This window comes from Macrobrachium nipponense, chromosome 21 (assembly GCF_015104395.2).
Source record: "Macrobrachium nipponense isolate FS-2020 chromosome 21, ASM1510439v2, whole genome shotgun sequence".
NCBI classification, from domain to species: domain Eukaryota; kingdom Metazoa; phylum Arthropoda; class Malacostraca; order Decapoda; family Palaemonidae; genus Macrobrachium; species Macrobrachium nipponense.
Window position 1 is genome coordinate 3,647,890 of NC_087212.1, and position 27,891 is coordinate 3,675,780.

Sequence of the window (27,891 nt, forward strand, 5' to 3'; positions counted from 1 at the left end):
CGTGCAATCAAGACCCGCAGCAATACTCCTAAGTATGGTCTGATTTACCATGCATCTTTTATTTCTCGTGCTGGTGTAGCCAATAAGGGAAGAATTTCAAGATATTTAGCCAATAAGTGTTCACTTGCTTCAAGAATTGACTGCTTTTCAGGTAAGTTTATATTTTGAAAGAGTAAAGATTCCTTGTAATAATTTACACAAACTATAGGTTCTCAGATGTAACTATTGTTCTGACCATTATTTTCAAACCAGTGCTAGAACATTCAGGAATAATGATTAAACAGCAAAAATGTATTTTATATGACTTGAATTTCAACCAACAGCAATAAGTGTAGTAAATCCATTAAAGGAAGTATAATCATGATTTTAAGCATTGCAATTTATGTAGTCATTACATTCAGATCATTGTTTCGTAAGATATTTGTTCTTATTTGGTACAAACCTGGGTCTTAACTTTGGGAGAAGTCTTCCAGGTAAAAAATTGTGATACAAGGAATAGTGGCATAGGGGAACATCCATCTTGATGTGTGAGGAGGTTGTCTCTGACATATTTTTATGGCCCTGTTATGCCAGGCCGTTGAGTCAAGGGTTGTATTCAGTTGGTAAACTGCACCCCATCAGTTGCATATTATCATATTTCCACATGGAAATCCAAGTTCCACACCCGCCATACATATGTTTGCTAAGTTTTAGAAGCTTGCACTATGGTAATATGCGTAGGGTACGACAAGTGCTTCCACTTTCTGTTCGTACGTGTCTGTCATTAAGTAAACTGTTGATATTTCTAGGATTGCTGTTTTCATGTTTCTGCAGTGCCTTTTGTTAGTTCAATTCTTGACTTTGCTGTAGTAGTGTTATTTTGATGTAACAGTAAGTTTCATGTTTTGCATTTTCCATTATTTATTTTTTCTTTGTACTGGCTTCACCTTGTTACTTCTATATCTACCCTACTCTTGACCAACAGTTAGCCATCCCCTCTTTATCAGATGTCAAAACCATTTAAATCCTTGAGGTATCGCTTTTGAGCTTCCAGAGACCACACATCACCAATTCCTGTCATGCTTTGATCTTCCCACAGTACTTGGGCTATGAATCATAACATTCTATGGTTATATCATCTCCAGAGCAGTAGGTCTACTGTCTCTACTAATGGTACATTTATATTTATCAGTAATCTTAACAACCTTTCCATGTCGTCGGTGCTAGTAATCTTTCTGAACTCATGTCATAGGAACTTCCTAGTCTGATCTTGTAATGTATTTTTGGAATCAGAAATCTCAGAACATTTTGTAATCCTTAGCACGTTGTGATGCCATTTGTTACATTTAATACACAGTATGAAAAGTAAATTATTGTAGAATTGTTTGCAGTATCTAGAACTTAAAAAGTATGGCCTTTACTGTTTAAAATTTTTTTTAATAAATATGGCATTTGCATTTTTTCAACAGAACAATTAACATCAGTCTATGGGGAGAAATTGAAAGAGCAAGTGGAAGAAAGACTCAAGTTTTACGAAAGTGGAGACATCCCCAGGAAAAATATGGAAGTCATGGCTGAAGCCTTAACTGAACACAATGAAGCACTTAGTAGAGCACAATTCAATACTAAGAAACGGAAGCGGGAAGAAATAGCTAATGGTAAGTTATTTATTCATCTTGAGGTATATTTCAAGTCGGCCCTTTGGAAGTTTGATTGTAGCAAGGAAATAAAATTTGTAATATAGTTCATTGTGTAGTTTACTAGTGGGTTTAGCTTTATCAAGCTTGTTGGAGGTGTAGGCAGCAAATAAGAAGTTTGTGGACATGGTACGAAAAAATAATTTTAGGATTATGATTATCGGTTATTTAAAATATTTAGGTCTCACACAGCTGGTCTGAAGGATTTGTCTTTTTTAATGATAAAAGTTATACTATTATATTTATTAAATTTTATGATTGGTTTAAATGACAATGTTGAGGAATGTAGTAACGTTATTTTAAGTGGTTAATGAGTAGTAGATTTGATTAATGCCTATGTAAATGCTCTCTGTTGATTGATGGAGTGAATAGTTACTTTTGTATTGAAAGACAGCAGCATTAACAGGTTGCAGATGTACATTTTTAATGTGAATAAAACCACTGAAGTGAAGAACAGTGTAAATGAAGGACTGCTTGATCTCTGGTTTTCCCAGTATTTGGGTTTGTTTGCTTTTAGGATCTCATTCACCACATTATTATAATTGATTGTAGATTATTTAATTGATTATCTTGTACTGAAAAGCATAATTAGCATGTTTTCAAGGTGGTATTTTTGTTAATGCTTAGGCACTCACACTTTGCTCCTGTACCTAAGGTTAATATTTAGGTAGTTGAGTGTACTTGGTTGGGTTAAGAATCTGAAATGATTTTGGTAGTTTTGGCTTTGCTGTGAATTCATTTTGAGTAAATTTGTAGGCCTTTCATTTATTTATTTATTTATTTTTTATAATAATAAGAAATGGAGAGATTTGCTGCAAAAAACCTTACTTATCATTTGCAGTGTTTTGTCCAAGACCTAATGTAAGCACTACATGTTACACAGATATAAATATGTATAGCAGGTAGGCAGATTACACCAAGCAGGTCGACTTGCGAGATGAATTTTGATTGGGTGCATGTCAAGAAAAAAGTATTATTAAACTTTGGAGAAACATCTAATTGAAAGTGTCAGTGCCACACGAAAGTTAGGTATTGCACAATTTGTATTTTAACAGAGATCTTTCTCACATTCACAATGGATTTCGCAGTAAATATGCCTCACTGTCAAACTTCCCAGTTCCAGAGGTCCTTTGTTCCTCACACTGTTGGCTGAGGATGTTGTGCAATTAGAACTTCAAAATTTCAAGTGAAGATACAGTACATGACTATCCTAATACAATTCTCCTTAATAATTTGCTTAACTTGTTATCTTTTCGTTTAGTAATTTGCCCGTTTATTTTTCCTTTAAGTTCTCTTCTGTGTTTCCTTTACCTTTTGTTACATCTTTGTAATGGACACCATATACTTTGGAAACATAAATTTCATGTCAGTGGCCCCTGTATGCTTGTTCTGTATAATAGGGTTCATCTCCTGAATAATATTATAATATTGTAAGGGTTAATAATGTGTGAAGTTGAAATTGGCCTTGTGGAACAGTTTAAAAGGGTGCATTAATAATAATTAAATCAATAAAAATTACGCTACCAAAATGACACAACCAAACTTTGGGCCTTTTCGTATGGGGAGTAATTTTGTTATATTTTTCAGTAATAAAAATGACAAACTTTTAACTTGTATATATGTATATTATTTTTTTAATTTAAACTTGAAAATCTATGAACAGGAACTGAAGGGCTAGGTGAAGGAGAATCAGAAGAGTCACCTAAAAAGAAAAAGAAAAAGAAGAAGAAGAAGAAGGAGGGTGGTGAGGAGGAGGGGGAAAATGCCATAGATGATGTTGCAACAGCAGAGACTGTGGTAAGTTCTTAGACATTGCCTTTTAATTTACAATTTATCTGTACATACACCTTATACTATATGCAGTATATACTTGATTCAAAAGGTCCCAAACCTTTTAGGTATTTGTTTTTTTAACAGAAAGCTCTACTATTGGACAGTCATCTCAGGAAATTACTAGAGGAAAGCATTGAAACAGTCTGCGATTCAGATTTAAAGAAAGAGTTAATACAACTAGTATATGTTAGCAGCTTGTGTTGGGACTTAATTGAATGTTTTTAGATAAGCTAAGTCTTTGGATGCAAAATGTAGCCTAGCCTTACTTTTGATAAGCCAGAAAATCAGCACTTCACTGGACTGAGATTAATTATACTGTAATGGTTATTTGAAAAAAAAGTGGTCAAAATATTACATTAGTTGAATATTGCACCAATATATGTATACAATAAGTGCCGTTGTTGAGAATTGCATAAAAAAGATTGCTTAACAATTGGAAGTGTAGAAAAGGTATAATTTTGAAATCTGAAGAATGTTTCATGTCAAAACTTTCATACATTTTATGAAGAAAATGTTAGTGGTAAAACTTAAGATTACTACTAGGTAACAGTTTGGTTATACATACTGTATTGCTATGAGATTTCATGCCAAAGAGCCATAGGTAGACACTGATATTAACCTTAAACATTTTTACGCCAGATGGCGTTGGGATGATGTCTAGAAAGTTGGGGGTGAGGGGGGGGGGGTGTAATTCAACTAATTCCCAGGTGTGTGACACTTCTGTAAAGATTGAGCTGTAATCCAGGTGTTTTTATTTTAGTAATTTTTAACTTGATAAAATCTGGCTTGTATCATACAGGTGGCTGAGGAACCACTGGATTCAAATGGAGCAGAGGAAAGTGCAAAGAAAAAGAAGAAGAAGAAGAAGTCATTGCAGCCTGGAGAAGGACAAGATGTTAATGGTAGTCAGGAACAAGAAACTGCAGATGACCCAGTGCCAGCAGTAGGTGAAGACACTCCAAAAAAGAAAAAGAAAAAGAAGAAGTCCCTACTACCAGGTGAAGTAAATCTGAATGGTAGCCAGGAGCAAGAACCTGTGGAAGAGCCAGCACAGGTGGATGATGGAACCACCCCAAAAAAGAAGAAGAAAAAGAAGTCTCTTTCAGCAGAAGCTATGGAAACTTCATTCAATGTGAACGGAGGTGATGCAGCTGATCAACAAGGATCACCCAAAAAGAAAAAGAAGAAGAATAGGGAGGGATCCATTGGTGCAGTTCCATAATTGCAGGTAATCTTGTCAGTGTTGTGTATTAGTTATTGTCTGGGGTATTGCAACTATTGTGCAATATTGTTAATATATAACAAGATCTATGGGCTAAAAGTATCCAAAGGTTTTATATATATTTAATTAACAAGACAGCATACAAAATTGCTATGCAGTTTGAATTGCATAATGTAGATTAAAAAAAAGACACTTGCTAATCAAGACACTTCAAGTTTGGGTAACAGTTTACTGAAGTTTTTTAATGTAAAATTTTTGCAGTAGCAGTCTATTATTGAAGTCATTCGTCCAAGCAGCAGAGGGTGAACTGATCAAAATGTTTATCACATTTTGCAGTAAATTTCAGGATTTTGAAATAGAATTGAATTGGATAAGAATTGAATTGTATAAGAATTGAATTGGATATTAACATCTTAAATTCTGGTTAAGAAAAATTTTCTGTTAAGCCTCTTTAGAAACTTCTTGACAAAAGATTAAAGAGGAAATAATAACATGCTGGTTTAAAATTAAGATACTGTAATTTGATGAGATAATTAACTTTAGTATAGTTTTCAATAGTGGTCATTTCTGTAGCCTCTGCCTTTGAGGGACCCTACTGTCATAGCAAAAGAATTATAATAAATAAATAAATTCAAACACCCCTATTTAATGATGAAATGCGCATTCAAACTATTTATGCAATTCCTGTTGTTTGGGAATGGCAGGGTCTTCTCACGTAAGATGGAGTGTGTTGGATAAGCAGAGAGGAGTTAGATGCTTGTGCATGCACTCCTACCCCTGCCTGTAATTTGTGTATGCTGTTTTGTTCTGATAATGGTCAAACATTCTTCAGTAATCCCAGTTAGTCTTTTAGACAGGAGAGACTTATATTATGAGGAAGAGGGAAGTTTATGACAGCCAAGGGGGGGGGGGGGGGGGTTACTGCCATTAGTGTACCTCACGTAGTATACCATGTGCATTACGGAAAGTTCATAGCAGTGTCCTGTTTGTGTTTAGCTGCAACGTCTTTTGTAACTACATACTTTCATATTTTTCTTCCTTACTTTTCTCCTCTCAAACAGTTGTTTCATAGTGCAACAGATCCAATGTTTTCATGTTGAATCTTTGATCTCTATTTCACATTCAGTGCTGAATGACCTCATAGGTAGGTCCCAGTGTTTGGCCTGTGGCCTAATTTTCCTATTTAAAGTCTGCCATTGCTTCTGCAAGGAGAAGCTTCTTTGCATCAATGCAGAGGGGAGCCCAAGGTCTCTGTAAATGTATGCTTCTTCATAGACTTCCAAGTAACATTGGATTATGTCATCAAAAACTTGGCTGGAATCAGTTGCCTCAAAAACTCCATAAACTCCAGCTTTTAAATTTTTGTGGTCTTGTATCAGACTGAAATGCTTTTTTTACATAACCTCTCCTCTTTTGGCTATGGATATCATGGACTTGGAACAGTTTAACTGTGTGTTCTCAGTTGGTGGGGATTTCTTAATGCACAGGAGCTGAAGTTTTAATAGATACCAACTAACTAAGATGGGCACGAACGAATAAAAAAAACTTTTGTGCCCAACGCTCTGCTTATCAGTATTTTTGTCTTAGAGAACATTGTTCATGCTAGACAACCCAAAAAGTGTGAAAGTTGAAAGTCTCATGTAAAAATGGGGTTGTGTTCTAAGTTTTATGGGGTCTAGTTCCTTTTACAAAAACTTTCATTTCCAGATGGAGAATAAATTAACAAGATTTTATAAATGCCATTAATAACCAACTTTTTTTTTTCTTTTAATGGACAGATATGAATGAATAACAATGGTAGCAGTGTTTGCGAGTTTGTAAGAGGTAGACTTCTGGGACTAAATGACAGCTGGTTCACAACTGATCAACCCCAACATCTCTCAAGTTACTACTACCATAGAGCATTTACTTTTAGTTTTTTTGTCATTCCCATGATGCTGTTTGACTGTTGTTCATTTTTAAAATTTGAACATATATATGATGAAATGCTTGTTAATAAATTTTAAAAAATACTTTCAAAATTTTATTGCCATAATACATTGAGGTGTTGTTCCTATTACATTAAGTGTTGTTGGGTAACTAGTTATATAATATAAAATTTCTTAAATTTTGTCATAATTCATGAATGTTATATATTATATGAAGATACTAAGATATAAAAATTTTAAAATTTTAAATTTGCTACATATAAAAGTGTCACTTGTAACTATTTATTGAAGTAGGAATATGCTTCTCACTTTCCTTAGAACTCCACATTAAACGGCCAATGAGGATGATCCTTCACCCTGTAGAAAAAATGTATAAAATAATATGTAACAGTACATATGGTAAACACATTTAAAAATACAAAATACACAATTTTATAAAAACTAAAAATTTACAAACTTTATTCCCTGCAATGGCTCCTTAAAAATCACACCATCTTAATAAATCCTTGAATACAAAGACCCCAACTGAATTCAGGCAGTGAGTGCAACCTAAAACCATGAAAAACGAAGGCAAGGGAGGCAGGTACTGTTTTGTTAAAACCTTTTAAAGATTTATGTAAAAGCCAGTAATCATAAATAGCCTGAATTGCGAGGATCAGTTAAAAAATTTGTGATGCTGCTCAAAACCAAGTCTCTATGTCAGTAAAACAATGAGAAACAGCAAATTTAACTTTCAATTGCAAGAGAACACTTAATATTCCCTACACCAAGAAATCTGTTAGAACTGGAACAGAAACTCTGAAACCTTGTCCGCTTTCCCAATTAAAGGGAAGTTCTACTCAAATCTGCATAAGGTAGCAATAACTGCTGCAGCAACCTCCAAAAGACCCTGAATGTGAATTAACTCCAGAACATGCAGGTATCCAAACTTGTAGCACATGTCCACTGGCCAATCCTTCCCAAAATTTATAAAGATGATGGCAATCATTATCCCAAGGCATAAAGTTAACTGGAAGCAAAAGAGCTAACACGACTAAGCTGACCTGTGGCCCTAATGAACAACGCCAAAAAGACTACAGAGTAGAACTGGAGAGGACCCAGACCAGTGTGCATGGGCCCATGGACACCATGATGGTCTCCATCCAAAAAGAGTACGACAAACCTTGAAACTGCACAGAGATATTGTCATCCTCCAAAGAACAATGTTTTTTAAATACAATCAAATAGGCATACTATCGATATCCTGTACCACCTTAAGTAAAAAAATTACAATGCACAGTCAAATATACAAAAACGCACCTAAGCAAAGCCATCAATTTGTGAAAGTGGCAACTTTATTATTTTGTTTCACAAATATTGGTGCATCTTTGTTGTCAGTATCTTTCATGCCAGGAAATGTGGAATAGAATGAAATGGTATAGTATAAAAATTCAGGCCAAGTACTGGGATCTATGAGATCATTCAGCTCTGAAAGGAAAATCAAGAATTAAAAGGATTTTAAAGGTGTTACAGGAGAAAAATTCATAGTTGTAATATGAAACAATTATTAGGAAAAGTGTAGATTAACAATTGGAAGAAAATACAAATGGACCTAAAGTAAAACAAATGAAAGAGGCACAGCTGGGACCAAAGGGATACTGTTGAGGACCTTTTAGTAATACCTATAGCCCACTGATTGAGGTGCACCAAAGATACTAACCCCTAAAGGGGACCTGGAAATTTGGTAATTACAAATGCCTCTAAAACTGCACATTAAATTATCACTGTCAAAGATAACCTTTTGAGGTGGTAAAATTGCATGATTGCCCATTAAGGGCATACAGCAGGTCTGCCTGCTTAAAGTTGAGAAAAATTATTGGTGGAAAGGTAAAAAGAAAATGTATTTAAAATTAAACATTCTCTGCATTATGCTGCAGAGAAATAAGAGGTATCAAAAAGATGCATTTAATTTATCTTGTGGGGGATGACTGGCTTGTGAAAAAGGTATGCCAAGTATAGGAAAAATAAAGGCATCATGGATTAAGTGTCAAGAGACTGCTAGATTACTGGTATAGAATAGTAACCCATCATTAAACCAAAGGCAGTAAGTAACTAACTGACACAATCACGAAATACATAAGGCATTGTGGGAGATCCCACACAGCTCGTAATCAAGCACAGAGCCATTGGTCCCGTTGCTGAATAATCACTGGTTCCATGCAATGTAAAAACACCATACATACAACAAACAAAACAAACAAACTGATACAAATGGTTCCTTGTGCACACTTTCTTTTTTTTTTTACAGGTTTCCAGCTGGCACTATTAGATTGATCCTTATGTTAAGACCGAAGGTTTGTTTTCCATCTGAACAATTAATAATTAATGTGTACATAAGGCTGTATATTTGGAATAGTATTAATACAGAAAATCATATTACAGGTAATTAATTTACAAAGATTCAAAGACCAGTGGCTTGAAAATAAGACAAAAAGATTGTGATGATGTGAACAGGATGAGAAGGGATGAACCCTGGAAAAGGGCATAGATGAAGACCAAATGTGAATTCATATAGAAAATGCACAAGCCACATATAAAGAATTTAGTCCACATCTACACAAGGGGGTAAACCTAACAGAAACCCTGATAACTACTGTATTGTTTGTTTGTATGGTGTTTTTACGTTGCATGGAACCAGTGGTTATTCAGCAACGGGACCAACAGCTTTACATGACTTCCGAACCACGTCGAAAGTGAACTTCTATCACCAGAAATGCACACCTCTCACTCAATGGAATGGCCAAGAATCGAACCCACGACCACCAAGGTGGGACGCGAACACCATACCAATCACGCCACTGAGGTGCTGATAACTACTGTATATGAAACACAATGATAATTTGCTTAGCAAGGATGCATAACAAAGGCCTTCAGTTAAAGTTAAAATAAATACTATAGTTATTGACAAGGTAGTCGCCTCACTGTAATAAAAGAAGGGTACTCATAAAAATTAGGCCAGACCACTTGGGAAATTCAAGTAAACTACTTACCACGTAAGATGAAGAAATCTTCCATTGCAGTCAAAACTGTCAATAGTTTTCATGTCTTCATCAGATAACTCAAAATCGAAGACCTGGTGAAAAAAAGTAAAAATCGACCATATCACTAATGTATCCAAGAAACTACCTAGAAAAACAGACAGTTATAAAATTATGATAATTTTACAATATTAATATTTTCTCTATTTTGGCAGCAGACTGGACTCCCTACCTCACGTATTTAAGGGCTACAGCCCTGAAGCACCTCATATTACAATCGAAATACTACTGCTAATTCTCCGAGTACGTAGTTTAAACACTACTGCTAATTCTCAGAGTACGTAGTTAAATATTAGCATAACAGAAAAATATAAATCATGAATTACCTGAATATTCGATTCTATTCTTGACTTTGTCACCGACTTGGGAATCACTACTAAACCACGCTGAAGCTGTAAAACAAAATTACATTAAATTTAAAAATCCTTTGTGCAACATTACAGAACTTGAAAATACTTGAGCTGTAAAACATTATACAATGGCACGATTATCCAGGGTAAATCAAATCAAACATTAACCCAGATTATTTAGCAATGATAAAATTATTTTGAGTTCCATTTATAGATACATGATGCATTCCATTAAGAAAACTTTATAAATTTTACCATGCTTCATAGAAATCTACAGCCATCCACATAGCTTTGAAATAAAAAATGATATTGTTATGATACAATAAAGTTTCATACATACTTACCTGGCAGATATATACATAGCTAAGACTCCGTCATCCCCGACAGAAATTCAAAATTCGCGCCACTCGCTACAGGTAGGTCAGGTGATCTACCGGCCTGCCCTGGGTGGCAGGACTAGGAACCATTCCCGTTTTCTATCATATTTTCTCTCTTCCACCTGTCTCCTGCAGGGAGGCTGGGTGGGCCATTAATCGTATATATCTGCCAGGTAAGTATGTATGAAACTTTATTGTATCATAACAATATCATTTTCATACAATCAACTTACCTGTCAGATATATACATAGCTGATTGGCACCCTTTGGTGGAGGGTAAGAGACAGCTACTTATGGAATAGACAGGTAAACAACATATGTTTTAGGTATAAATAAACCTTGGTTCCTACCTGATAGGTGGTAGACTTCGTGGGTGCTGCCCAGGAGTCTGCATCACCTCAAGAAACTTTAGCGAGATATATGATCTATGGCCAAGAGTTCTTGTGGGTCTGCCGATGGGGTCTTATCCGCTTACTCGGCAGAGCCTGAAAGGACTTTGTCAATGGGTGCTGATCCACTTATATGACAATACACCTTATGAAGGAGCACACAACCAATCCCGACCACCTGATCCTAACCACCGTGTTAGTATTAAAAATTGTTCCGAGTTATCCCCAAACTCTTCACAACAACCATAACTCAAAAACACATTACGCACACACACATAATTTAAAAAAAAAAAAATAATGATACTCATCTAATAAGATATCACAAGAGTTCCTTACTGAACAAGAGTGACTGGCCGCCAGTGCGACGTCTGCACTTTGTCAGCAGAAAGTCTAGAACATATCTAATAGACGGTATGTATAAATTAAGGATTGGTGTTAGCTCCTATACCCAGGATCGTATCAGCTGACACGAAAGGACCTATAGAAAAACAATTCTCATAGGTCACACGAACATCTCTCAAGTAGTGAGATGCAAATACTGAGTTGCATCTCCAAAATGTCGCTTCCAAGATGTTCTTTAGCGACATATTTTTATGAAACGAGAGAGATGTCGCTACTGCTCTTACTTTATGAGCTTTCACTCTTAGAAGTCTAAAAGCGTCGTCAGGACAGATCTTATGTGCATCTGTAATGACGCTTCTTACAAAGAACGCTAGAGCATTCTTGGACATCAGTCTTGTGGGGTCTTTTACCACGCACCAAAGACCTTGTGTCGAGCCCCCCATCTGGTGTTTTCTCTGAAGATAGAATTTCAGAGCTCTTACAGGACAAAGAGATCTTTCTGCCTCTCCCCCTACGAGACTCGATAAACCTTTAACCTCGAAGGTCCTAGGCCAGGGATTCGAGGGATTCTCGTTTTTAGCCAGAAATAAAGCTTTAAACAAGCAAATGGCCGAGTCCCCCTTAAATCCTACTTTATCCTCTAGAGCATGCAGTTCACCAACTCTTTTTGCTGTGGCTAAAGCTAATAGGAACAAACATTTTCTAGTCAGGTCTCAAAAAGATGCCAGATGAGGAGGTTCGAACTTATCAGATGAAAGGAATTTTAAAACTACATCAAGTTTCCAGCTAGGAGGAGCTGGCCCCGACGACTTCGTAGTTTCAAAGGATCTTATGAGATCGTGGAGATCCTTATTCTCTGTTAGATCTAGTCCTCTATTCCTGAAGACTGCAGAAAGCATACTTCTGTAACCCTTTATTGTGGGTACAGATAGATGCGAATCTTCCCTCAAAAATAGTAAGAAATCAGCGATTTCCATCACAGAGGTAGTGGATGAGGACAACTTCTTAGACTTGCACCACCTTCTAAAAACTTCCCACTTAGACTGATATACTCGTCTAGTGGAAGCTCTGCGGGGCTCTCACAATCGCGCTTGCAACTTTGCGAGAAAACCCTCTCGCTCTGACAAGTCTTTCGATAGTCGAAAGGCAGTCAGAGTGAGAGCAGGGAGGTTTTGATGATACCTCTGGAAGTGTGGTTGTTTGAGAAGATCCGTCCTTCTTGGGAGGAATCTGGGAAAATCTACTGTCCACTCCACCACCTCTGTGAACCAGTCTTGTGCTGGCCAAAAGGGGGCTATCAGGGTCATCCGTGTTCCTTCTGAAGACACAAATTTCTTTAGAACTAGTCCCAGGATCTTGAAGGGTGGAAAAGCGTAGATGTCTACGTGAGACCAGTCTAGTAGGAAGGCATCGACCATCAGAGCTCTGGGATCTTCTACCACCGAACAAAATACCTCCAGTCTTTTGGAAAGGAATGTGGCGAAGAGATCCACATGAGGAGTCCCCCAAAGAGACCAGAGACTGACACACTTCCGAGTGGAGGGTCCACTCTGTGTGAAGGACCTGGTTCCTCCTGCTGAGCCTGTCCGCCCTTACGTTCCTTACTCCCTGAATAAATCTCGTAAGCAGGGAGATATTCCTCTGGGAAGTCCAAAGCAGTAGGTCTCTTGCCAGTTCATAAAGGAACAAGGAGTGAGTCCCTCCTTGTTTCCGAATGTAGGCCAACGCTGTGGTGTTGTCCATATTCACTTGAACAACTTGGTTCGATACCAAAGGTTCTAGGCTCTTTAGAGCCAGATGTATGGCAAAGAGCTCCTTGCAGTTTATGTGCCAGGACACCTGCGCTGCTTCCCAGATGCCTGACACCTCTCTCGAGCCTAAAGTTGCTCCCCAACCCTTCTCCGACGCGTCGGAGTATAACACTAGGTTTGGGTTCTGAACCTTCGAGGAGATTCCCTTGTTCTCCTTCAATGGGGGCAACCACCCTTCCAAGTGAGGCTTCATCTCCACTGGAATGGGAAAGGCGTCTGATAGATTTCCTGTCTTCCAACTCCAAGACCTCTTGAGAAAGAATTGAAGTGGACGAATATGCAGTCTTCCTAGAGGAAAGAATTGTTCGAGTGAGGAAAGGGTTCCCAGAAGGCTTAACCATTCCCTCACCGACGTCCGTTCTTTCCTTAAGAAGAGAGACTTTCTCCAAGCCTCTTGCGAGTCTCTCTTGCGAAGGAAATACTCGAAAACCCCGAGAATCCATCTGAATCCCCAGATAGACTAAGTTCTGTCTGGGGGTCAGCTGCAACTTCTCGAGGTTCACGAGTAATCCCAACGACTTGATCAAGTTCATGGTCAGAATAAGGTCCTCCAAACACTCTCTCTGATCTGGCCCTGATGAGCCAGTCGTCCAGATACAGAGAGATATTCACCCCTTTTAGGTGAAGAAACCTCGCCACATTCTTCATCAGGCTTGTGAAGACCTGAGGAGCTGTGGAAAGGCCGAAACACAAGGCCCTGAACTGAAAGATCCTTCCCTCCGCCATGAAACGGAGGTACTTCTTCGACGAAGGTGAATCGGTATGTGAAAATAGGCGTCCTGGAGATCCAGAGACACCATCCAATCTCCATGGCGTAAAGCTGAAAGGACTGAGGCCGAAGTCTCCATGGAGAACTTCTCCTTCTGAACAAAGTTGTTCAGAGCGCTGACGTCCAGTACTGGTCTCCAGCCCCCCGAGGCCTTTGCAACCAGAAAAAGGCGATTGTAAAACCCCGGGGAGTTTTGATCCAGTACTAGTTCTATCGCTCTCTTGTCCTGATCCACCATCAGTCGAAGAGTATCCCTCAGTACAGGGTCCCTGTATTTGGCTGACAGTTCCCGCGGAGTTGACGTTAGGGGAGGACTGTCGTGGAAAGGTATAATGTATCCTTTCCTTATCATGGACAAAGATGAGGCGTCCGTGCCTATACGTGCCCAGGCCTCCGCAAATTCTAAGAGCCTGGCACCTACTGGTGTTTGGAGGAGAGAAGCATCATTTACCCTTTTTAAAGGGACGGAAGGCAGACCTACCTCTCTTCTCAGGAGCCTTCCTTCTTGAGGGTGCTCTGGAGGTAGGGCCTCCTCGAAAGGGCTGAACAGACGTACTCGGTCCTTTCTTTTCCACCGCAGTCGCAGGTCTCTTCTTCCTTGATGACTGAGTAAGAAGGTCTTGAGTCGCCTTCTCAGTTAATGATCGGGAAATATCTTTCACTAACTGAGAAGGAAACAAAAAGTCCGATAAGGGAGAGTACAAAAGTGCTGCTCTCTGAGAGTGGGAGACCACTTTGGTCAAAAATATCACTGAAGACTGTCCTCTTCTTAAGAAGTCCCGCTCCAAATAAAGATTTCTAAAGAGCCATCTTGTACTGCCTTGTCGATACACGACAGTATACAAAGGAGAACTTCTGGGTCGAGTCCTTCTGAGTCATGCGCCTTTTTGGACATCACCCCAAGGGACCAATCTAAGAAGTTAAATAATTCCAATACATGGAAGAGCCCCTTGAGGAGATGATCCAGTTCTGAAATGCCCCAAGTCACACGGGCAGAGTTCAATCCTTGTCTTCTCGACGCATCGACTAACGTTGAAAAGTCTGCTTCAGCCGAAGACGGGAGAGAAAGGCCCATATTCTCTCCCGTCTGATACCAAATGCCCCTTCTGCCAGCGAGTCTCGCTGGGGGCATGCAGAAGACCGTCCTGACCAGCTCCTTCTTCGAATCCATCCACGAATTCAAAGACTGAAGAGCCCTCTTCATAGATATGGTGGGTTTCATTCTAAGAAAAGACGAAGACTTCTTTGCCTTTGCGCTCGAAAACAGAGAGCGCGGAGGAGGAGGAGCGGCAGGGGTTAATGCGTCTCCATATTCTTCAAGAAGCAGGGCTGTCAAGACTTTGTAGCTTGACAGTCCTTCCCTTCTACGAGTCTCGTCTTCTGAGTTCTCATCTAACTCGGGGTCTAAAGGAGAATCCATAGAAAAATCAGGACGTCTTTTCTCTGGGGGAGACAAACTCCTGATAGGAGAGGGACTAAGGGAGTGATAATCTCTCCTCTTCACAAAAGTTTGAGCCTTGTAAGAAGCTTCCTGCTTGGCTGGCGCCACGCGCTTAGGTGGCTCCTCATATATGGAAGACGCCTCGCGCTTGGATGACGCCTCTCGTCCGCCGAGCGTCCTGGCTGACGCCTCGCGCTTGGCTGACTCTTCACGTCTGGAAGACGCCTCGCGCCTGGAAGACGTCTCGCACTCAACTGGCGTCCTGGCTGGCGCCAAAAACTTGGCTGGCGCCTCGCGCTTAGATGACGCTTCACGTCCGAAGGAGTCCTGGCTGGAGTCTCGCGCCTGGCCGATTCCACGCCTCTGTATGACGCCTCGAAGATGCCTCACGTTTGGCTGGCGTCTAGTCTTGCGCTTCGCTCCTGGTATAAGTCTCTCTCGCTCTTGATCTAAAAAGAATGTCCTCTTCTACTTGTTTGGAAGAGGAAGCTTCATGCCTGAAAGACGCCTCGCGTTTGGCAGGGGAAAGAGGACGAGACTTCTTGATAGGAAGAGAAACGTCCTTCTTACGAGGAGGATCTCTAGCCAAAACTCCCACCAATGAGGCTAGCTGCTCTTGGACCGCAAGAAGAATTTTCCTTGAAGCTTCTCCCACGTCTTCTTCAATGGGAGGAGAAGGAGAGTTCGAAGGCGAGCGATCCGCTACGTCCATGTAGGGAGACGTTGGCGCAACCTTAGCCTTTTTGATTGAAGAGGGAGCTTCATCCGAGAAGCGCTTCGGGCTCGAATTCAAATCAGGTTCTCTATAATGCCTTTTCAGGGGCCTGGAAAGGTCCGAATCCTTCCACCCTCGTTTAGGTGAAGGAGAGGGAGAGGAAGAGAAACACTCTCGCAGGATGCTTTTTCTAAAGCGGTCCTGAGCAGCCTGAAGCGAAACAGAGCCTGTTGAAGGGACGTCTGACCGTTGGCGATTCTCCACGACCTCCTTAAGGCTTTCGACTTTCCTTCTCCTCTGGGCATGGGAGCTTGGAAGCGGTCTAGGCCTGGGAGCGTCGCAGACACGATCAAACGCCCCCTCCACAACACTGGGAGCACTCACTTCACTAAACACTTCACTCTCACTATCCTTACCTTGTAAGGCCGCCATTTTGGACTTCATCTTAGAGATAGTAGCCTTCAGATCGGCAATTTCAGAGGCCGATTCTGAAAGTAAAGATTGTGAATGATTCGACACAGAGGGAGAATCAAAATCATTAAGGTTAGAGATAGGATCAATAAAAGGCTCAATAGGCCTTGTACTCACACTCTTTAAACGTCTAACTCTATCCCTCTCTAACTTCCTCAAATAAGAAGTTAGAGTCTTCCATTCTTCCGCATTCAACCCCTCACACTCATGACAGGTATTAGAAGAAGAACATTCAAACCCCCTACATTTACGACATACAGTGTGAGGATCAACCGAAGCCTTCGGTATCCTCACCTTGCAGCCTACATTCACACACATTCTCACACTCACATTTGAGTCAGACATACTGAGAAAAATAAAAAAGAAGTCCAAATTCAGTCCACAGTAGCGAATGCCAAAAACCACGATCCAGATACGTCACCAAAAAGCCGAGAAACGATGATCAAAAGGTTGAAATAAGAATCTAAGTCAGGAGGTAGTAACAACAATGTTGATACCACCGGTGACAGAGAAAATATGATAGAAAACGGGAATGGTTCCTAGTCCTGCCACCCAGGGCAGGCCGGTAGATCACCTGACCTACCTATAGCGAGTGGCGCGAAATTTGAATTTCTGTAGGGGACGACGGAGTCTTAGCTATGTATATATCTGACAGGTAAGTTGATTGTATGAAAATGACATTTTTATATTTTGCCAAGTCATTACATAGCTATGCGTATTCTACTCTAGAAAAAACAGGGTAGAATATAGCCATGTACTTACTTGGTAAAACTTGTATAAAAACTCTTATGCAAATGAACATAGATGGGAAAGATCTCTACCACATTACAACATCAACAACAAGGCATTACTGATGATATTCTTCACTTAAAAAATATTCCATATAAATTATAAAGAACTTAAGCAATGTCAAATCCACAAAGGGCAGAAACTTGCCTCATTATCATTACAGTGCCATGTTCATTACATAATGGGGGATTATATGTCCCATACAAAATATACAAACAACAGAACTGTATTTATTAACATTATATTACAGAACAGCACAAATGTTGATGCACTTATGTAATAAATGACTTGACTGACCATTCTAATATTGGGAAGAGAAGGGCAACATGGAATACATATCGAGTCCATTACCTGATAACGAATAAGAATGTTAGCTGGGGTCTTCTTGTACTTTTCTGCTAAAGCAACAACTTTTGGGTCTTCCATCAGGAGAGGGTCATCTGGTTTAGCCCAAGGCCTAAGATAAAAGCAAGGAATATGAAATATAGTACTCTTCAATTATTCAGAATACAGATAAAATATATAAAGCAATACAATTTTCATCTGAAGTTAGGATTATATAAGGTAATTAGGAAACAAGCATTGCATGATAAGATTCCTCAAAACATACAACAGCCTTTTACACACACACACAAACAACTGGAAGTCGAGTTCATCGAGATCAAATACTGTAGCCACTCTATATTTGCAAATTTAATATTCACTGAACATCTCATGAAGTCTCAAAACATTATGTATCATGATTTTAAACACTAACTGGCAATCTAAGTTTTGTATGTTGGTCCATGGAGACTAAACTAGTGTAGCCAGTCTGTGTTTACAGATCTAAAATTCCTTCATTACTACTAGTGAAGTTAAACAAGCTAGGAGAACAAAATTGTCAAAATATAGTGAAGAACTAATGTGTACAAACAAAAACAAAAAGACACACAGGTGTGGATTTCATGTTCAACTGATGATTACTCAGTGCGTGTCTCACAAAGTAACTACAAAAGTCAAGAGCACAGTAATTTCTCAAGTACAAGGGGGTCAAAAAGGTTTTCACACACAAGAGATTCACATATGCAAAGCAAAAATAAAAGCCAGGTATCCAAATACAGTTATTGAAAGTTATATGATAGCTGCTGCTATGGCCCCTACTTCTACCTTGAAAGCTGTCATCCCAACATCACTGGTAATTGTAAAAAAATAAACCTGATTGAGCATCATCTATAAATTGAAATCTTACATGAATCAGTACATTAGTGTGATTATACTGTATTTTACTGCAATAGGTAGAAGAAACTAAGGGTTAAATGTGAACAGACCTAAAAGAATATCTTTTGTCTCACCTATCAGGAGATCCAAGAGGGCTGTAGGCTGTGATGATTATATTTTTGCTGGCAGACCAGTCAATTAATTTTCTCTGGTTTAAATATGGGTGGCATTCAACCTGGCAAAATACAGATGGTTGAATTTTCAATAATGAATTCAATTCACTCCTTTCACCTTAGTAATTAAACAAATTTATAAACTTACATTAAGCAACATTTTCTGGAGAGGAAAAATAAAGTGACTTACATTTTCTCAGAAAGCTCATTGACATTTGACTGTAAGTAAATTATCAAAAATACTAGTTTTATTAAGAACAAATAGAAAATAATTAGTTATCTTTTATGCTAATAATGTGAAAATTTCTTAAATAACTAAGCCTCAGTTGTTTTTATTACTGTAATTAAAATAACTAAATCTACTGAACTTGCTTTCAGTACCTAAAACAGTTTATGAAGTGCTTAACGTCACACTGTAAAAAGGTATAATAGCATGTTTTAGTATTATTCAAAGGCACAACTTCATTATAGAACAACATTTTCCACAAGACATGAAAATGTTATTAAAATATTAATCTCCCAAACTACAAATATAAAGATTAGTGGTTACTACTCTAGACATAATTGTTGAACTGCTAGGGGTAAACAAAGCAGTGGAAATCACAAAGAGAAAACTGTCCTGAGTTAGGTCCAACATAACTAGGGATACAGAGCAGCATAAATATCACTGTATTAAATGATTTAATAAGACCAAGTAATGTTTCTAGGGTCCATACGTGCTCTTTACGGTGTGCTGCTCTACTAGAATGCTAAATGCAGTAAGCCACACAAGGGGTCAGCAATGCTTTTTTTTATTTATTTATTTGTTTTTATTTTGCTTAGTATCTGTTCTTTTGGTTTCTGCCCATCTATCTATACTTTAACTTACATCTTACTACAACTAAATAAAAAAAAATAAATAAAAAAGGAGGGAAACTGGAGAGCCCACACTAAGTTAGATGTTGCACTGGAGAGTGGTGTGTCTGGGCACAGGCAGTGGGTCTGTGTTCCAAGATTTATCAAGTTGGTACAAACAGAAAGTGTTTGGCTTATGGATATCAGGTGATCTCTAATCTTGGGAAAACTTCAAAACGCATAATGCATGCCATCAAGCTATTAAAAATAGGGAAAACACTCAAGGGATATAAAAAAAAATTCCCAAACCTGATTTGTAACGGGCAAAATTTTAGCAACTCCCAGAATGCGTTCTGTCTGATGCTTGTTGAAGTTTGAGATGCCAATAGACCTAACTAGCCCCATTTCCACTGCCTTTTCCATCTCTGGCCAAGTATCTACGTAATCGGCATCACTATATAGAGCTTTACCATTCTCATCTGCTGGAAAGTGACCGTCTCCCTCCTGCAATTTATTCAGTTTTCATGTTATATATACAACCATTTAACAAGTGGCTGATTAAAACCATGACTGCTGGCTCCTCACAGATGTGCTGAAAATCAATCTATAAAATTAATGGATGAACAATGGCAATGAGAATTTCTAAAGGATTTGATCGAAAGAGTTCAATTAGACGACATGAAAAAAGTAGGAAATCAATAAAAATTAACATTTCCAAAGCCTTTAGATATCCTCACTTTAGCTTAACACTTTACTCGGCATTTACCTGGTTGGTCACTGGCTTTATTCGGCAACTGTCTAATATCCGCTGGACTTGCTCGCTACTGAAATTGGATACTCCAATGCTCCTTACTAGACCTTGATCGACAGCATCCTCTAATCCTGCCCAAGTGTCTACATAATCTACATCAGAGTACAGGACATTTCCCTCATCATCTTTGGGAAAGTGGTCAGCATTCTCCTAGATTTTTGTAAATATATGTCCATTGCATTAAACGGAAAAATAATCATAACTTATATTTGAATACTTTTCTCTAAACATAATCACTCAATATGTACTACATATATGTATGTTATTCAACATACATGCTAGTGTTCCTTCATTTTGAAATGCCCTTTGTGAAATGACAAAAGCCAATATAATAGTAAATAGGAAGTTGTACCTTCATTCTCTGCTGCAAATGCAACTGAATTTAGGACCATTTTTTATACAAACCAATTAATTTTAGCACTTAAATCTATTTGCATTCTGCACGAGTTCAAAGTTTCATCCTTTAACCACAAGAAAATGACAAGAAGATATGCTATAGTATCCAGTAGGTTGACACATTTGCTAATTGAAGTTCCAGATCCCAGCAGCATAGTTTTGTTTTGACTTACTTGCCATGTGTACTTAAGATATAAAGTGCCAAAGTGAACTGATACTGTAGTTAGTTCTACACTATTAAAACCCAACCTGCTGCAACTACCAGTCAAAGGAAATCAAACAGAGATTTTTATAGGTTGTGTTACTTAAAATAGAAGTAACCACAGAATGGGAACTCAAGGTACTGGTCAAAGATTTTTTTTTTTAAAGAGAACACGGGTTGAAAAGGCTAACATCATATCCTCTTATCTTTACTTGGGCAGTGGCTCTTCATGAATACTTTCATAGGTTCTGATATAACTTCCCTGAGGCAAAAAGAGAGATTTGTATTATTAATTGGCTTCACAAAACCCACTGGAAGGAAAAAAAACCTTCTGAAACTTAACTATAGTCACTTATGGCCTTCAAAAGACTAACAAAATATATGAGAACAGAACTTTATCTTTAAACAGACATACTTGTGCCATAAAAACTTAGGCTACAAGGTGTCAATGACCACTGGATTTTCCATGGAACATATCAAAAGTAATATTGATAAAAGCTATGACTACAACAAAAAAGGTGAGTGGAGAAATGTTTCAAGATAAAAAATTTAATTGATGGCACCCCAACAAAGTTAACCAAGTGACTGATACTATATCAAATAAGAAAAATATGCAGTAAAAAAAAAAAAAATTAAATTGGATATACGTGTAGGATTGCATTTGTTAATTTCTCAAGTCTCAAAACAACACCAGTAAAACATGATACCTCACACTTTGGGCTGCTGCTCACATAAATTATCTCTTCCATTGTGGCAGCTTTTCCATTTCTTACTTGGTGATAGAAACTAACATAACTAGGAATCTACACATATGTACTACTACCTTCTCACAAAGTTTACATAGTAATTGCTTTTGTTATAAAGATGGGCAATGATAACATTCATAAGGAAAGTACTTTCCTGAAAGGTATAAAACCCAAGGAATTTTCTTTCACGGACATAAGAACAATACACAGGCATTTCACCAAGATTCACAAATTATAAAATAACTATCAGAAAATGCCAAATCATGTCCACCTACATTTCAAATGGGTGAAATTTACAATACTATATATTATATGTATGCCTAAAATAAATACAAAGACACAGACCTTGTAGCCCATGGGCCAATGGATGAGGTACAAATCCAAGTACTCCAGTCCTAGGTTGGTCAGCGATTCCCTCAGGGTAGGAATAACCAAATTCTTTGAGTGGTATGTGTTCCATAACTGCAAATACATAAACATACAATTAGTGGGTTAGATTCTGCTAAAGTCATTATTCATCAAATCAATTAACTACATTTAAATACATAGAGCACTTGATACTCCCCATTAGTCTTATGACATTTAAGAAACGGAATAATACAAATCCAATTACAATAAACATAAATTACTGAAATTTCCTTCTGACAACATCACAAACTGAGTACATAGCACTAGGCAGATTGGTTTATTGATAAACCTTTGAAATCAGACAACTCTGCTTTCAGTCACTTGAAAACACTAACCTTTCAACAGCTATTGTGAATGCTATACTTTTAGTGACATACTATGAAACCTAATATATCTACATGAATGACATGCTTGAATGAACTATGTTTTTACCTACATTTAACAATCAGCTTAGTTTAATAAACAATCTAAATTAAAATGTTACCTTTTTGTTTATACCATAACCATTCAGAGTAATACTCTTCCATTCCTTCCAAGAACTTAAAAGAACTTGGTTACAATACCTTACTGGTGATGAAGAGATCTTCTCGCTTGACTGTGCCATCAGCAATCTTTGCCTTGATAGCATCTCCCACCTCTGGCTCATTTCCATAAACGAGAGCACAATCAATGTGACGGTATCCACAGTTAATGGCATCTTTCACAGCCTGTGTTACTTCGCCAGGCTTGGACTGAAAGTAAAAATAAATATTACACCTCATGAGATACCCGTTTAACAGAGAATAATACTGCCACTTTTTAAATACCTTGAACATGCAAGAAAAACATAAGTAGTAAACAAAGGAGAAATCTCTAGTACAAAGTATACTGAAGCGCTGAATCACAGTCACCAATAAAAAATGCTAAGTGTACCAAATGCAAAAATTATATATAAAAAACCTTAGTAACATGTAAGAACAAATCTAACAGTTCACTCTTGTCTGCACTAGTTCATAAAATACTGCTTTACATTTGCATTAGGTAATCTTTTTTTAACCATGATACAATATAACTTGTAGTCTAAGAATTTTTTTGGCGATTCATCCCCACACAAATAAATGAACAGTAAAGTGTCATCAGTATTCACATACTTTTGTAAGATGATGAAATTTACAACAAAAGTCAGGTTCTGTGGCTACATAAATTATGCTAACCAAGCATCCCTTGAACCTAAGATCAATGAATGTCAAGGCATAGCTGGTAAATTTACAACAAGCAGCCAACTCTTTCGTCCTTGTCACCAGGCTTATGGACCAGAAGTGCTTTGCAAAACATGGAAGCAAAAATGTCAATTATACATTAGAGGTGGTATGGCTGAAAGGAGTTTTCCCAATTAATTTATGAATAAATAGTTGTGTAGTACACAATCCAGCAATTTCCAAAAACTTAATGAGCTTTCTCAGTTAATTCGGTGCTCAACAGCCATAAAACTGTAGGATAAAATCAAATAAGAAAAAACTGAACACCTCCTACTAATTAATGACACACAGTATGTTGACACCTGGCTCTAGCAACAATAACAAATGGTCATCGGGTCCTAGTATGTACACACACCAGTTTTACTTCACTCGTTTATAAGTTTAAAAAATCCGAATTCTCCCAAGCAAACTTCAAGATTAACATTTCAAATTTTTCAATCCTGGTCTTGATGGTATTACCAAACCACACAGAATATTAAACTGATAATTTTTACCCAAAATAAGCAAACACTCATAAGGAGCATATATGAAAGGTCATTAAATTGCATGGCAAACATACATGAAGCATAAGGTTCACGGATGAAAGAATAAAAAGAATTGGGAACAAAGATATATCAGGAACAACAGGTTGGTAAAAACCAAATAAATGGTATACAGCATTTGTCAAAAAACTAAGGAGTGTACTAGCTGCCATGTATCCTGAGTGTCAAAAATACATACTGTGTATTCCACAGAGCATTTAGAAACGTGGAGATTCTGGGAACAACGAACACTTAATTACTGTCAATGGGAAATTATGGATAGTATTGAGATTTTGACAAAAGTGATACTGCAGGCAATTTCACTGGAAATGCTGGGTCAATAAATCATATACAACATCCTCCATGTTCAAAAATAAGGAACCAAACTAAATTACCATAGCAAAGATCACCCATTACCTTTAGCAATACTGACCAAAGTTTGATACCAAAATATGTAGGAAAATACATGTTTTTCTATGACTTACAGCACCCTTTTTCAGGCTAGGTGATGGGTTTCAAGGCAGGACCAATATGACGTAGCACCCTAGGCAAGGTTTGCTTAGGGTGCAGTATACTAGGTAGAACTAATGCCTACTACCATGGCCTGGTTCCCACCAGTCACCAACTAGAACATCCACTGCCTCTTGTTAATGTCTGCCTTTTGTTTGTAAATGATATTTATTGTCTTTTGTTTGGTTATGCTTTTACATTCATCCCGAAGAGGCTGGTACTAAACACAGGTCCCATTTCGCATGTAAACAGGTAGGGTAAAATACCAGATGGACAGCCTCTACCATAGTGTGACCACCTTCCTAAAAAAGTACTTAACACATCCTGTAACCCAGGACAGACATTAGTCAAGAGCCAGCATCCGTTGAAGCAACACCTCGTGACCTCTACTTTCCTCTCGAGGCAAGTTTTTTCTACCAAGTCAGAAATTAAGGCCATAATTTCCGGTTTTTGGGAAGGTTGCTGTGCTATGGTAGAGGTGGCTGCCAGGTGGCCATCAAGTATTTCAGTCTAACCACCACAGAGGGATGCAGTAGGCTGCTACTCTCCAGTTTCACTGCACGCATGCATTTCACTTTATAATCGACATCACCCTAGGTCATGCTAGGTTGAAGGGGTGGGTGTCCAACCCCTGGTCAAGGGTGACTTACATAGGTATAAGGGTGTTTGGTTTGACGACCTGCCACAAAATTCCCTAGCCTAAAGTACACTGTGGTCAGATCGGACCAGGGGCCTAAGTTAGGTTAGGATGCATCAACGTAGGTATATTAGTAATCCCCAAAACAGATTCAAAAGTAACATAGGCAACAACTTAGTGTCTTCTGAATAGCAAGAATGATTACCTATACACACACCTATACAAATACATATGCCGGCATGGCAAAGGGGCCCTTGGGAAGATTAAAAAAAAAAGAGTGGAAAAGCCACAGCATCAGCATCAAGAATACGGATTGCTATAACAAGAAAATCAAAGCGGAAATAACAAGATAATTATGAACAGCCGAAATAACAAGACAATCAAGAACAACGGAAATAACACGACAATCAAGGGCTAATCTAAGCAAACCTATCAACTAAAATAAGATAACCTTATAGTGTTTCCAAGAAGCAGTTGACCAGTGTGTCAGTGATTAGATTAACTAAATAGGACAACTACTGAATATATTTAAGCATACAAACATTGACCTAAGATTGTTAAGAAATTCACAGTTTCGTGAAAACAAATTGTTAAAAAATATCCACAATTATATATTAAAAATATATTTCTATGTAAAAATATGTAACATTATGTTACATGTTTTTACATAGAAATATATTTTTAATATATAATTGTGGATAATTTTTAACAATTGACCTAAGAGTTTAAAAAAACACCCTACCCAAGTAAAAAAATGCAATAAAATAAATATACTATTTCAACGACAAAAAATACCTTAGGATGATTTGTATACTACCTAGTAGTAGTAGGGACACTTAACAACTTTTAAATTGCAAGGTTGCTAGATGCTTGCAAATGACACATGGCAAACTTGCCGGTGATTTATTTACCTTCATATAAAAAAGTATTACTCAGTGACAGGTTTAAAACGTAGAGGAATAATGACAGTCAGCTGATCATCAGAAAATCACAACCATGATTGGAGTAGACAGTCGTAATGGCTAAAAAAATATTCCATGCAATACCTACCTACCAATTGACCGGCGAATCCGGTTCTATTTTTTGCAGCCGATTGAAAAACAAAAAAGTTACTTACTTTCCACGTGCCGAGTCCAAATGCCGGGACTTTCTGGCCGTTGTTGAAGGTCAGGTATGGGACGTTCGGGGCTGGCATTTCGAAATACACGAAAAAAAGATAGTAAAGGGTTAAATAAGGACGCGAAGGAGCACCTATAACGTCGGTTGACAGCAGCTCACTGACAGCAGACACTTCTCAAGTTCTCTCAGATGCTGTTTTGAGCCGAGTGTTGTGATGGTGGTCGGCTTCCATATCGTAATATTTTCTTATTTAATTTTCAAAAACTACAAACAACCACACCAAGATAACTGCGTATATTTATTAAAGAATATTTTTAACAATATATGCGTAAATCTAAAGCCATTTTGTAAGCTATTACTTTAAAAAATATTTAGATAAATGCGCAAACTGACAACTGTGTGGCCATGACAACAGCGTTACCTTCTTTTTTTCATTCTTTCTTTCTGAGCGTTCCTGTCGTAATAGCTATAATGGCCCCGCCCCCTGAATTCCTTTGAATAATATTACACAATAACACAATCTCACACTTACAAAGATTTACAGGTATATTCTAAGTTTTGTTTTACGGAGAAGCGGCCAGTCATACTCGTAGTCGATATTCGCCGGTTCATCTTTTATTTCAATGTCCACAGCGTATTCAAACGCTCTCTTTGCAAGACATGTCCTATAACGCCTTGGATTCAGCAAAACGTATCATATATACTGGGCGTAATGTCTGTCTGTCTGTCTGTCATTCAATCACGGCCAAACGGCCGGTCAGATGGGCATGGAACTTGGCAGGGTTATGGTGGGGACCCCTAAGATGGTTTGTTATGGGGTTTCATCCAACCTAACCCCCTCCTTTGTAGGGGGTGGGGGTGAGAAGGGATTCCCTGAAACGGAGCTGTTTCTGGCCGTGAAACGAGGCTGGTTATTCCCGTAGAATTAGTTATTTTACGATTTTTCATACATAATATTTGTACAACTTCCCCGGAGAAAGTCGCGAATATTTCAGCTCGGGCACAATAGAAGATGAAAATTATCATCAATATCCGCAAGACTTTTTGAATAACTTAAATCCATCGGGAATGCCAGTGCACAAAATAACGCTGAAGAAGTACTGCCCGGTAATGTTGCTTCAGAATTTCGATCCTGCCAATGGACATAATAAAAAGGAAACTGACAAATTCCTATTTTCTACTCTTTTTTTTTGGAAGACACAGGATCATAAGAGCATTTATCAGTAGCCATAACGCGCTGACATACAAGTTGCGTCTTTGCAGTTACATGATGAAAAGAAAGATACTTTATTATTCATAACACCGTGCAAAGTAATTGGCAAAGAAACGAATCAATAAAGATCCCTGTTCCTTTAATGAAAGTCACCGACAATAGAGAGAGAGAGAGAGAGAGAGAGAGAGACATTTAACGACATTAATGGACTACAATTTTATAATTTTATCTTGCTATCGAAAAATGAGAGAGAGAAAGAGAGAGGAGATAATTTGTGATTTGAGAGCTAAGTAATCCGATAATCCCATCACCGTCTTCGTTACTTGACTTACATTGGGAGAGAGAGAGAGAGAGAGAGAGAGAGAGAGAGAGAGAGAGAGAGAGAGAGAGAATCATTAAAAGAGGGTAAACAATAATGAATACGAACTTCTTTACGTTCATTGATCGTCCCTTCACTTACTTTAAGAGAGAGAGAGAGAGAGAGAGAGAGAGAGAGAGAGAGAGAGACTATTCGTGTAATCGCCCTTATTTTAATATTGCTGAACAAATAGTACATATAAATTTTTCACTTCTGCACCCGTATTTTATCACTCATTGTAGATGGGTAAGTTTGCTAGTACTAATTAATGATGCTAAACCCGTATCTCCTTTGTTCCCGAATCGCAAACAGGCAAATAGTTGACCATGACTTGCAAT

The 27,891-nt window shown here is 38.1% G+C and overlaps 1 protein-coding gene and 1 pseudogene across 2 annotated transcripts; one reads left to right on the forward strand and one right to left on the reverse strand.

Moving 5' to 3' along the window:
- LOC135197655 (nucleolar protein 56-like) overlaps nt 1-6,744 on the forward strand; it is a 59,047-nt pseudogene extending 52,303 nt beyond the window's left edge.
- Nucleotides 6,742-26,165, reverse strand: LOC135197723 (aldo-keto reductase family 1 member B1-like). Of its 2 annotated transcripts, none has more exons than XM_064224769.1 (9): nt 25,981-26,165; nt 22,521-22,688; nt 21,895-22,011; nt 19,704-19,898; nt 18,522-18,622; nt 17,542-17,647; nt 10,063-10,128; nt 9,689-9,771; nt 6,742-7,016 (listed from the first exon to the last, which is right to left on the reverse strand). In XM_064224769.1, exons 1-9 carry the CDS (start codon nt 26,056-26,058, stop codon nt 6,974-6,976), a joined length of 957 nt encoding a protein of 318 aa, XP_064080839.1. In that variant the 5' UTR covers nt 26,059-26,165; the 3' UTR covers nt 6,742-6,973. The 2 variants fall into 2 exon arrangements, with proteins under 2 accessions (XP_064080839.1, XP_064080837.1); XM_064224767.1 differs by lacking the exon at nt 19,704-19,898 and adding an exon at nt 20,161-20,355 and having other exon boundaries at nt 25,981-26,163.
- Between the last annotated feature and the right edge of the window lie 1,726 nt (nt 26,166-27,891).

Coding starts and splice junctions, on each gene's coding strand:
- LOC135197723 (XM_064224769.1), bottom strand. CDS start 26,058: ATGCCAGCCCCGAACGTCCCATACCTGACCTTCAACAACGGCCAGAAA. Junction 22,689..25,980: donor TTGGACTCGGCACGTGGAAA/GTAAGTAACTTT, acceptor TTTTACTTTCAG/TCCAAGCCTGGCGAAGTAAC. Junction 10,129..17,541: donor ACATTCTTATTCGTTATCAG/GTAATGGACTCG, acceptor TTTGTTTTACAG/CTTCAGCGTGGTTTAGTAGT.